Source organism: Marmota monax, unplaced genomic scaffold (assembly GCF_021218885.2).
Source record: "Marmota monax isolate L192 unplaced genomic scaffold, Marmota_monax_Labrador192_F-V1.1 WCK01_AAM20220418_F8-fsc00009, whole genome shotgun sequence".
Taxonomy (NCBI): Eukaryota; Metazoa; Chordata; class Mammalia; order Rodentia; family Sciuridae; genus Marmota; species Marmota monax.
This window is the reverse complement of record NW_026694710.1, coordinates 28903795-28916600: the sequence shown is the minus strand read 5'-3', so window position 1 is coordinate 28916600 and position 12806 is coordinate 28903795. Positions and strand designations below refer to the sequence as shown.

Below are 12806 nucleotides of genomic sequence, written 5' to 3'. Positions count from 1 at the left end.
ACCTGGGCCCCTTCAGTGGGAAGAACCAAAAAATGAAGAAGCAAGCTGGGGATGCCTGGCACGCACAGGGGCCTAGGGTCCACCCCAGCACCACACACACACAGAGGAGCTTGCTGCCACTTCTAAAGTTCATCTCACACACGGCGTCTGCAGGACAGTGTCCAATTCAAGCATGCACCCCAGGCAGACATGCACACATGCAAGCACATACACACGTGTACATGTGGACACCTGTCCCTGCCTGGGCTGAGAACACCTGTGCACACCAAGGCATCATGGCACACAGAATGAACAAATAAAAGGAGGCCAGAAAGCCCCACGCCTGCAGAGTGTGGAGGACGGGGCTGGTCCTGATGCCCACACACAGCATGGTTCCTCAGTGCTCCCTCAACAGCACCCGAGCAGCCAGCAGAAGCAGTATGGGGACCAGGGCCAGCAGGGCTGAGCCCTGGACATGGGGCTGTACTCTGGGGCGTCCCTGGCCTGCAGTGGTGCTCTATGACCACGTGCTCAAGCCATGTGGCTAGGAGACCTCATCGATGAGGGAACATTATGCCTTACAGTCACTTCACCTGTCATACACCCAGAAAAACAATGTGACAGTGTGTTGGGGACTAGGGCAAGGGGCCCAGGCTGGGCACAGCCCAAGCCCAGGGCCAGTCCCAGCAGGAGTCTATGCATGGGCTTCCCCAGCTCCGTGGTGCTGGGCTCACTCTGAGTCTGCCTGTGACTCTGCCCTTGGCACTGGGGACAGATGGGGCATAAACCACACTTACTTAGCAACAGACTGGATGACCTTGGAGGAGGTGTCCTTGAGGTTAGTGAAGAGTCGCTCGGTCCCACCCCGCAGGATGTCCAGGAGCCCACCGTGAGGCTGGTCGTACTCAGCCAGTGCCAGGCCTGCAGGACAGGCAGGGCGTGGTGTGTGAGGGTGCCTGCAGCACGGAGGTGTGTGGGCCCTGGGAGGCGCTGCTGGCCCAGCCCACACCCAGGAGTACGCCTGCCTGGGCCCTAGCAGTCTGACAGCTATCCCCCCAGTCCAGAGGCAGGGCTTGCAGCTGGAGCTCTACCCTCTGTGGCACCGTGGGCAGAGGCCACGCCACCCCGGCTGTGAAGTCAAAAAGTGGAGGCTGACCAAAGTGGACCCTGAGAGCACAGGTCCTGGAGCGAGAACTCACAGGCTTCAGTGTGCAGGTGTGGATGCGACCAGGCTCCAGGTCCACATGGCTACCACACTGCACCTGCTGGGCCCCGTGGGGTGGATCTGGAGTGCCCAAACACAGGGAAGCCAGCTGGTGGGGCCACACCCTCTCCTCAGGAGACCAAGAGGACTGGGCGGGGGGCTTGGCCCATGGCCAGCATGTGCCCATGTCCCTGCCCCAGCACCCTCCCCTCTCCCCCAGGCCCAGGCCCCCACAGATACGCTCACAGAAGCCCACTCTGCACCAGGTAGAAGGCCATGCTCTAGCACATGGCAACTCAAGCCATGGGCACAGGTGGCCCTCAGCCCTGCAATCTCTCCCGCAGCCCAGCTCTACTCCCCACTCTGCCCCTGTCCTCAGGTCCCGGGAGGGACCCTGGAAGATCCCTATTTCAAGGAAGCCAGTTTCCCTGTAGCCTCGGGCTGTGTAAGATAGCCCAGACACTGGTGGTGTAGGTGGCTTTGGGCCGCAGAGTGTCAGACTGACTTCTGGGAAAGCTGGAGACTGAAGTCAGCTGCACCTAGGAGCCTGGCCCCAGGATGACCCTGGTCATGAGCTGGATCCAGGTGCTGACCACCCCTGGGACAGGACCCTGGAGACCTATGCCTGGCCTCTCCTGGACCTTGCCCCACTCCCAGGAGCCCACACCACACCTTGCGTGCATGAGCTCAGCTGAGCCATGAGGCTCGGGGAGTGCGGGGACCAAGCCTTGTCGTCTGTCTCTCACCACCAGGCTAAAAGTCCCACAGGAGAGGGAGTTGGGGCTCCATCTCAATATGTGCCAGGTGTCCAGCGCACAACAGGGGGTGGACAGTGGACACAAGTACTCACCTCCACTGTAGCCACTGCTCACAGGGCCTCCGGCGGGGGGTGGCACTCGGGATGGCCCTGGGTTCCCACAGCCTCCATTCTGCTCCAGCAGCTATAGGAACCAACAGCATGGCGTTGGCGCCCTGGGGAGCCAGACTGTTATGCACCTGCCTCAGCTTAAACACGCGGCCCTGCACTAAGCTGCTCTTCTGCCTGCTAAAGGTCTAGGTGGAGGGCAGGCCACTGTAGCCCCAAAACACTCAGCATGGGGAGGAAGTGGCTGTCGGCCTCAACCCACACCTGGCTGAGCGCCCTCCCCGCCTCTCCAGCTTCTTCCCTATCCACCCAACCACGGGAGGCAGATGCATGGTGCATGCAGACGAGAGGCACAGGCATCTGGGTGCCCGGGCTAGGGCTGTTCCCTCCACCACGGCGCAGCCCCGCTTGGGGAGTGGGCCCCAAGAAGCAGTGTGACAGCCTTGTAAGCCCAAAAGTCAGAGTGTGCTTGGAGTCCCCATGGACCAGTGCACCTCCTCAGTGCACACCCCATGGAGAGTGAGGCCCATGGCCCCTACATGCCACCTGGCCTCTATAACCTCCACGGCCTGCAGCATACTCTGCTGGGGCCCGGAGTTGCCCTGGCCACAGAGCAGTCACCGAGAGGTGTAGACATGCCTGTCAGCTCTTCTCTTCGAAACAGACCAGCCATCCTACCTCCACAAAAATTTCTCACTGAGGCCCTCAGTGCCACCAATCGGCCACCTCAGACCTTCAGGACTTCCTCCCTGGCACCCCTCCACTAGCCCTGCCCTATTTCCTGCTGCTCCCCAACATATGAATCATAAACCTCAGCCTCCTATGCCCAACTCCCTCCTGGGGTCCTGGGTGAGCATGCAGGCCAGCAGAACTCCCGTGCCCTGTACCACCCCCAGCAGCACAGACAGCACCATCCCACCACACGCCCTGCTTTGACAGCCCCTGGAAAACCATGCTTCCAGCTGTGAGAGACACAAGGAGCTGACAGACAACCAGAAAGCAAAGAGGACAGGGCCTCGCCTTCACAGGAGGCAGAGCCAGAGTGGAGGGGTGAAGTCTGGCCTGAGCCCTGAGCTGCAGACGGGTCCCACTCCCAGAGGTATGGGCAGACCTCATGGCTACCTCAGGAAGAGTCCTGCAGCTAAGCGCCAGGGCCCTCCTGACCTGCCCACTTTCCTGGGTATGTAGCCACAGGGAGGAGCCTCAGCCCAACAGCTGGCTGGGGCCTGGACAGTCCCAAAGCCATGTGAGCCAGCTGTGGGTGGAGACTGGACGTGATCATAAAGCCACAGAAGGACACTTGACCCCAGAAACTGTGACATGCAGAAAACAACACACATCAGCAGAATCTGGGCAAGAACCACCAGATAGTTTTGATGGAGTGACCCTTGGGCCTAAAGCGTGCGCAGAGCATCAGGGCTCCAGAGTCAGGACCAATGCAGTGCCTGGGTCTTAAACCTGGCTGCAGCAGGACTCCAGCCTGCACAATAGCTGCTAGCCCACGAGGACCTGGAACTGCACACAGAGCAGTGGCAGGACACCCTTACCTCTGTGATGGGTGCCTTGGGGTTCAGATTCCTGGCTGCAGCCATCTCCTGTAGCTGGCGGACCACCTCTGTGATGGACAGCCGTTCCTCAGGGTTGACCCTCAGCATGGCACCTGAGGCAGAGCAAAGCAGCCCACTGGACCCCATGTCGGCTCCAGGGCAGAGCACGGCTGACTCTCACCTGGTTAACACCAGAGTGCCAACTCTGGGAGCAAGGGAGAGCAGCAAAGCAAAGCACAACCATAAAGCTGAACCAAGTTATCAGAAAGGTGCTAGAGTGTCGCAAGTTCAGTGGGGCAGAGGCTGGGGTTCCATGGGAAAGCACCAGTGCAGGAGCTGTGGGCAGCAGGTGAGGGGCATCACGGCCCAATGGAGAGGCTCCTCACCCAGGCCCCTGCACCCACCAGCCTGAGGGGAACTTACGAATGAGGCTGTGGAAGATGGTGTACCGAGAGTCGTCCCCGGGGATGGAGTACTTCCCGTTGACTATGCGAAGCTTTGCACCATCCTCAAAAGGGTGCTGCCGGAAACACAGCAGGTACAGGATGCAGCCCAGGGCCTGCAGGGAGAGCAAAGCTGAGGCGGGCCAGGCCAGGGGACCTGGGCATGGGTTGAGTAGGGCAGAGGAGCAGCCCTTTCCTCAGGGACCCCTTTCATGCTCTTGGTCCCGCCCCACAGGAAGCCTAGCCCTTTCCACCCTACCCGACACAAGAAATGTCCAGGCTGCAGGATTGAAGCACCAAACTCTCATTTTCAGATCAAAAGGTCCCTCAAAACCATACAGCTAGGGCTGGGGCTGGGGCTCAGAGGTACAGCACTAGCCTAGCATGCATGAGGCACTGGGTTCGATCCTCAGCACCACATGGAAAAAAAAAAAGGTATTGTGTCCACCTTCAACTAAAAAATGAATGTTAAAATAACAATAATAACAATAATAATAAAAACCTACACAGCTAAAGCACAGGGACATGAATTGGGCCACTGGGCACCAGGGAGGACCTCGCCGCGCAGCTGCCAAGGATTCGTAGCCACAACAGTGGCTGGGTAGCTGGCTGCTTGCTGCTCGGGGGAGAGACCCAGCCTCCAAGTCACACAGGCCTCCTGTCCACCATGTAAGTGCAGCATGGCCACCCTCAGTCCAGGTGGCAAGGCCCTGGAGAGGAACAGGGAGCCCTGGGCTCACCTGACCCGGAGCTTAGGCCAGGCAGACCCCCCCAATGCCTGCCGTCTGTGCTGCCTTGGAGCCCACTGACCCCCAGCTGGCTCTGCTCAACTGGGTTCCCCCAGAAGGCGTCACCAGTGCTCTTCAGCAGACCAGGACAAAAGGAAAGGAGGAGGCCCAGGGGACAAGGGTTGCTGGGTCTGCAGGCCTGCTCAAACCAGGTGCCACTAGGCAATCAGCCTCACCCAGATGTCCTGCTTCTCTCCGATGGGGAAGTTGGAGTACAGGTCTACGATTTCTGGGGTTCTGTACATGGGTGTGGTGTTCCTCGTGATCTGAAGAAAAACACAAGTATTTCAGAGCAAAGTTACGTGTAAGCCTTACTTTTTGTTTCACATCAAAACCCTGCAACATGGGCTGGGGCTGTCGCTCAGTGGCAGAGCGTTTGCCTACCATGTATGAGGCACTGGGTTTGATCCTTAGCACCACATAAGAGTAAACCAATAAAACAAAGCATTCTGTCCATCTGGTCTATACAACAACAAACCCTGCAACTTTTTAAACTCTACCACAGGCTAGGTGGTGCCCTGTCCTGCCATGGAGTCCCAGAGGCCTTGGTCACCCACTTTTAACAGGACCCTGCTGTCTGCGCAGGAGAGGCACATCTCAGTGGGCTGAGCCCACTCCAGGCACTACATGCAGACCGGCCACAGGAGGGCCATGTGAGCTGGGGTGTTGTGTGACGGAAGCTTCCACATGGACACTAGTGTGGACACAAAAACCTCTGTAACAAGAGAAGTGACCACGTGTATTGGTTGGCCAGGTCTAAAAACTGAGCCCCATACACTTAAGAGGGCCACACCCCCACAGCACAGGAAATGTGAGTCTCAGTGCAAGGCTCAAGCATACAGCCACCCCCAAGTCACAGATGCCACAGGGACAGCCAAGGCCCAGGAGCCACACAGCAGCAGCCACTTCTTCAACAGATGGGATACAGGATGCACTGTCCTCTGAAAGACCTGTGGTCCACAGGCAACAACCTGAGGCTGGCAAGTGGGCAGCCACAGGACAGTGGTGCAGGGTGGGGCACAGTGCCACCAGAGCTCCCAGCAGAAAGGACACACAGCACGACCACTGCAGACTCACTTCAGGATGGGGAGAAGAGCAGCCAAGAGCGGGGCAGGGTGAAGACACCCCTACAGGACCAGGAGGAAACTGAGCAGCAGGGACCCGGAGCCATGAGGGGAGGGCACCTGGCGACTGCTCCCCAAAGCCCTGTCCAACAAAGTAGCGAGGAGCGACCTTCCTGAGGGACACGCACAGCCAGGAGCTCTGGGCTCAACCTGATGGCACCTGGGACTGCAGCTGGGAGAACTCACATCAGTAACACCACTGGTAGCTGAGCTCCCGCCAAGGAGGGAGCACAGCCAGGAGCCCTTGGGCTGGCTGGCGTGGAGCATGGCATAGACCTGGGGATGCGAGCTGAGGCACACAATTCACATGTGAACACATGCACGCATACGTGTGCACCAGTGAGCACATCTGCTCTGGCGTCTCAGAGGAGGCAATCTCAGGGCCTCGGGGTAGCAGAGAACAATCAGTACTCCCGTCACCAGCACTCCAGATGACGGTGAGAGCCATTCTCTACCACACTGACACAATGCCACAGACCAGGCGAGCATGAGTGGGCTGCTCTGGCTCCTGATTCTGCCCAGGGTCACAGGTGCACATCTGTGGCAGCTGTCTTGCTGGCAGGGCCCCAGGGCAGCCCAGCTCATGTGGAGGCAGCAGAGCACCCTGCACACTGCCATCTGTACGTCGTGGTGCTTTACTGCTGAGCTGCACCCCAGTCCTTTTTATTCTTTGAGACAAACTTGTCATCCTTCCACCTCCGCCTCCACAGTAGCTAGGATCACAAGTGTGATCACCATACACAGCTCTCCCTTCATGTAAAGCTACCAAAGGCTCTACCCTGATGACTCACCTAACCCTGATGGCCCTCCAAAAGACTCCTACGAGCCTCAGGGTAGGTTGCTATCTCTTGGGGCCTCATGATGGGGTTAAACTACAACCTGTGTTCAGGAGAACGAACCATATTTAAATCACAGCAGATGAAAAAGGTCAGAACCTGGAGCCAGCATGAAGCAGATCTAGGACATCCTTGTACCACAATTAAGGACACATGCTCACCATGGGAAATGTGGCACCACAGTCCCCGTGAAGACGAGCGAGCAGGCACGAGATCCTGCCTCGGCCACGCGCAGAGCATCGAAGGCCGCGCAGCAGCACAGAAGGCTCAGGGGAGCTGCACTGCAGGCAGCCCAGGGCAGCCAGCTCACACACCTCCAGCAGGCCCTCTGTGGCAGGTGGCAGCATGCTGTAGGAGCACCAGATACATGGCACCCCATGGTCTGTCCACACTGGAGATGGCTGATGGCGCTACCTCCACTGGTACTAGATCCTCGGGGCCATGGGGACCTCCTCCCCATACTCTTGTGCGGAGTGGGGCTGTGAGGCAGCCAGCAAAGGCCAGGCCTCCTCCCTGTGCTCTGACCAGCTCGGCACATGGTCCAATTCCTCCTGAGGAACTGGCCAGCCAACCCGAGACAACATGGCTGGCACTCAGCATGTGGCCCTTTCAGTAGGCCTGTGACAAAAGTGGAAGACCAGGAAGCATGGCTCTGACCCAAGGACATGCTCCTGAGAGCCCACAGCTCTTTGGTAAGTCCTGTTCCATGTTAAGAAGGCGGTGTTCTTCTCAGGCAGCAAGCAGGAGCAGCACTACCTCCTCCCACACCACCTCCAGCACGGGAGGAAGGTGCACACCTCTGCACAGAGCAACCTGGCCACAAGGCAAGCTCCACGCAGGACAGACTGATGGGGGCCAACCCTCCATGCACAATGCCCCACAGAAGGGCCATCTCCCACCACCCTCTGAAGCCTTCTGTCAGACTCCATGCCCCAGCCCGTGGCTCTCTGCTCTGAACAGTTCTGTCTATGGGATTCACACAGACACTGTGAGCTCAAGCTACTGCAGAACTTGAGCCACAGTGCAGCCCACCTGCTGCATGATCTCCTGGACAGAGCCACATGGAGGTGCACTTCTAAACCATACTTTTGAAAAACAGGAGATGGTGGTGGTGATAGCTGCACAACGCCATGAACAAGCACACATTAACACCACTGAACTGTGCACTTAAAGGGACTGCCATGGCACATCTGTGTGCACCTAATAATAAACATCCAAGGGAAAACAGGCATTAAGATATTCAGAGCCATCTGCTGCGAGGAAGAGGGTGAGATGAGAAGAATATTGTGGAGGGCAGATGGAGGGCAGCCTAGAACAGGACAGGCCCCCAGGACACCAGGCCCAGTCGTGGTTCACAGGGACATGCTCAGGCTTGTACATGAGGGATTGAGAAGGGAAAGGAAAGGGACTGCGGAAGGACCTAGGAGCAGCACTCGGGCAGCAGGCCTCACCTCCTCCTCCACCATTGCTCGCTTCTGGGCGCTCCAGCTGTAGTCAGGGTAATGCGAGATGGTTGTGGCACTGCCAAAGTCACACAGCTTAATGGTCCCCTGGTTGCTAAGCAATAAGTTCTCAACCTGCAAAATTCCAGAAGACAGTACTTATAAACTTGGGGTGCAGACTGAGCCAAGACCTCAGCAGAAGCCAACGAGAGCATGAGGTAGAACAAGTGCCTCACTAGACAGTCCCCTGCACCAAGTCAAGGCTGCTGGCCACAGAGCCACCAGAGGACCCACAAGGCCTGCAGCACTGCAGCGTGGAGGTGCAGGAGGTGCTGCAGGCTGGCGACAGCCTGATGGGGCAGGAGGAGGGAGCAGAGGGGCTGCTCTCCCAGGGAAGCAATTCGAGTCTTAGGTCCTTCCTGAGCAGAAGCAATGTGTACCTATTTTAATTAAACACACACTTTGAGAAATCATCTTTTATTTTATTTTTTTAGTAAAGGGGGTTGAACCCAGGGGGTGCTTAACCATTGAGCCACATATGGAGCTCTGTTTTATATTTTATTAGACAGGGTCTCACTCAATTGCTAAGTGCCTCACTATGTTGCTGAGGCTGGCTTTGAACTTGTGATCCTTCTGTCACAGGAGGATCCTCTTGTGGTCTGCTGGGATTATAGGCATGTACCACTGTGCCTGGCTTCTTCCTTCTTCTTCTTCTTCTTCTTTTTTTTTTTTTTTTTGGTACCAGGGATTGAACCCAAGGGCACTTAACCACTGAGCCACATCCCCAGCCCTTTTACATTTTATTTAGAGACAAGATCTCACTAAGTTGCCGTTGTTGGCTTTGAACTTGGGATCCTCCTGTCATAGCCTCAATTCAGGAAATTTTAAAGTTGAAATTAACCATAAATCAAGCAGATCACCCAAATCAACAACACGAGACCGACAATGAGCCTTCAAGAAAGTGGAAGAAAAGAGAATAGAAGATACCTTTTACACTGAACGCATCAAGAGCCTAGGAATACGCCCAAGAAAAGATGGGCAAAGACCTCTGTGCAGAAAGCATAAGATGAGGGGCACTTTCAGATCCTGAACCAACAACTAATCATGCTCCCACATGAAGTGCAACTGTATAGATGTCGGACCTACCCCAAGGGCCGCAGGGTGTGGGTGGCCGTCCGTGATCCCAAGTCCACTTTGGCTGCCGCCAGCTTTGGTGCAGCCAAACAGCCAGGAAGGCTTTTACGATTTAATTTACTTTACTTCTTTATGCAGCACTGGGGTTGGAACCCAGGGTCTTCCCCATGCTAAGAAAGTGCTCTGCCTCTGAGCTATACCACCAGGCCAGTTTTTACATTTTTAATGACTGAAAAAATGAAAGATTACATTCCACTATACATAAAATCACAGAAAATACCAACTCCAGTACATGGTTTTACTGGCACCCAGCCATACCCACTCATGTTATAGGATTTCCTATGCATTGAAACCCAGCGGCCAGCAGAGCCAGGGTCCTGATTCCTGAAGTCTGGTGGTTTATTGAATGACTATGTCAACCACTACATGAAGGTCAAAAATTCTGATGAAATTCTTAAAAGTTCTGGGCAGAATTTGAAAAAGGCATTCAACAGTCTGCATGGAAAGCTAAATGGCCAAAGAGGGTGCAACCATAGAGACTGCATGGACAGCCAGATGGCCAGAGAGGGCCCAATCCTAGAGACCAGACTTAGGCCTTCAGGAGACTTTGGTACTAGCACAGGGAGCCTGGCCCAAGAGCACCACCAAGACGCCATGCTCATGACAAGGTGGCACCAGAGGACAAGCGAGAGGATAATGACTTTGTCCCAGTTCAGAAAAGACAAACACTGACACTCCTAAGCTCAAACAAAAGCACAAGTCCTTTAGAAGACAGTACACAAGGCCACCTTCCTGTGGGACAAAATGGCGTCCTCAGGAAAACAGAACAGACTCCTATGCAGAGAGCCTAGGGGCTCTGGCTTACAGGAAGAACACTCAACACAGGACCTTCCCTGAGAGCAGGAGTGCAGCCAGATGAGGCCTACCCCACATAGCAGCACCAGCATCTGCATTCGCCAGGGAGAGGACAACGAGACAGGACCTCCCCAAGAGGAACCCACATCCAGTAGACATGAGCAGCCAGCCAGTCTCACTGACAGGAAGGATGGCAACCTGGACCCCCTCAGGTTGCAGAGTCGCAGCACCTGCGGTACCAGGGCAGGCAAGCAGGAAGCCAGGTGGGGTCCGCCAGGATCAGCCCATGCCCTCCAGCCACAGCTCCCTGCACCTCCTGCCCACAGAGAGTGCCCTTCCCGAGGGACGGCGGGCACAGAGCAGCAGCCCACCATGAACAAGGCAGCAGTGTGGAAGCATTCACCCATGACAGATACCCCAGGAGGCAGGGCCACATATGAGGCAGGCAGATCTCATGGGCAACACTGAGCGAAAGCAGCCAGGCACAGGAGGACGTGTGCCACAAGAGTCCGTTCCTGATGTCCCAGGGCAGAAAGGCACACTGCCCTGGGTGGGTGCAGAACATGCATCAGTAGAGGAAATCAAGACACTGGGGTCAGTGTGGAGAGAGGCCTGGAGGCCTTGCTGAGCCCTGCAGTGGCTAGCATTTCATGGCTAGCGGCACTTGGGGTAGAAGAGCCTGGGTGGAGCTGTGTGTCCTGCAGCAGAGACCACAGGACACTGTGGAGCAAAGGACACCTCTTACTTGGAGGACAAGTGACGCCAACCAGGCCAAGCTCACAAACCGACTATTTCCCCAACTAACTCTGTGTTTTCTATTTTTCTTAATACACACAAAACTCGCTGCACTTAAAAGACATAAGCCAGAAAATTCATTGTGCCACAAAAAACCCACCCTCCACTGGTGTCCACTGAGGAGCGGACACTACCCTACTGTGACTGGTGGCCCAGCCAGGATGGGCAGACACCTGCCTGGGCGCAGGTGGGTGATGAGGTGCCCCACCTAGTGTCACTCAGCCAATTCCAGGTGAACAGACCAGACGCAGCAAAGGCCGACTGAGCACTCAGAGGGTCTGCCCAGGAGACCTTGGCTGCTTCTAGAGCCTGCGTGGTGGGCACTGCTTCAGGCTCACAGACCTCAGGAGATACGATACTTTGAGGAAAACTGGGGAACTTGGGAATAGGCTAGGCCCGAGCTGGAACTCCAGGTGACATTCGTTTGCTGGGCAACAACAGGGCTACAATCGACTAAGGAACATCCCTGTTCCCACAAAGATGTGCGTCCAGGTCCCTAACGTAAGGGGTCAGGACAAGGACAAGCTTCAGACGTCAGGTGATCCTCACAAATCTTGGTTTTTTAAGATAGGATAAGGAAGTGAAAACTAGGCCACCACCAGAAGACTCCTGTGGCACATACTCTTGAGAACACAGTGGAGTTCCGACGAACCCACCACACGAGAGAGACAAGCAGCGGCAAAGCTGGCAGGAAGGGGACTGAAGAATAGAGCCTGACGACCACAATGTGACCCTCAACTGCACCACGCGGCAGGCCTGCTCCCACAGGCACTGCCCCCCCAGGGCTAGGCAGCAGGGACAGCTGCTGGTGCAGGGTGGGAGACAGCAGGGAGAGCAAGGAGTGCAGGCCCAGAGCCCAGTCGCTTGGGTGAGAACACCCAAGAGACCAGAGGGAGCCTCCACGAAGCCTCGCTGTACCCCACAAGGACACAGGCAGGAAGGGACCCAGCAAGCACTTTTGATGGCAGCTGGTACCTTGAGGTCTCTGTGGATGACAGGTGGCTTCTGTCTGTGCATGTGCTGCACTGCTCTGCACGTCTGGTAAAAGATCTTCAGAATGGTGTCACAGGACAGAGGGCCTTTAGATTCAACTCTCTTTAGAAATTCCACCAGCTGCCCTAAAAGAGATAAGTACATTTAATCACCCCGGGGCTGACGGATGCCATATGCTTCGAGCCAGGTGCTCAGGTCCAGCCTTGACTGCCAGGAACCTGTACAGTTTCTGACCCACAGTCAGGGTCCAGCCTGACTCCCGGCAGTTCTCAGGCAGCTGTAGGAAAGTCTGTGGATAGGAGGCATAACTGCAGCCCTAGGTCCGGGGTAGGGGCAGGGGAGGGGGAAAGGTAGTGTCACAGTGGGAACTGGCGTGGGGCATCCTGGGGCAGCATGAGAAGCACAATCATCACACTGCAGAGCTCTGAGTCAGGAAACGCCCCTGCAACTGGGCGAAGGACCAAGGTACCAGCACCCAGGAAAAAGGGCTCACAGGCCCCCGTGACATGGAGTTGAGCACGCCACTGGAGGTAGCCATCAAGAAACGAACTGTCATGGGAGATTTCAAGGTCTCTGGTGAAGCAACCACTGCCTGCTTAGGTTAGACGTGGTTATGGGGCTGGGGTGGAATACCACACTCAACAGGAAAAGGAGAAATGACTATATATCCATGACCAGGACACCTCCACAGCCACAATCCCAGCCTGACTCTACTAACTGTGCAGGCACGTGGGCTCCCACATCCTGGCCATGGCTCTGCAGCCCAGGGACCACAGGCACACTGTGGTGGGCACAGCCCAG

At 56.3% G+C, this 12806-nt stretch overlaps 1 protein-coding gene across 9 annotated transcripts in view; it reads right to left on the bottom strand.

The window, feature by feature from the left end:
• The window catches only part of Gak (cyclin G associated kinase), a 46876-nt gene that overhangs the window by 23605 nt on the left and 10465 nt on the right, over positions 1 to 12806 (bottom strand). For 7 of the 9 annotated variants that reach the window (XM_046423756.1, XM_046423758.1, XM_046423757.1 and 4 more), the window contains 7 exons: positions 11988 to 12130; positions 8238 to 8363; positions 5003 to 5092; positions 4019 to 4154; positions 3596 to 3708; positions 2034 to 2124; positions 777 to 900 (listed from right to left, as the gene is read on the bottom strand). In XM_046423756.1, the coding sequence (XP_046279712.1) occupies positions 777 to 900; positions 2034 to 2124; positions 3596 to 3708; positions 4019 to 4154; positions 5003 to 5092; positions 8238 to 8363; positions 11988 to 12130 (823 nt within the window). The remainder of the gene's footprint in view (positions 1 to 776; positions 901 to 2033; positions 2125 to 3595; positions 3709 to 4018; positions 4155 to 5002; positions 5093 to 8237; positions 8364 to 11987; positions 12131 to 12806) is intronic. The other 2 variants (XM_046423760.1, XM_058572489.1) reach the window with 2 other exon arrangements.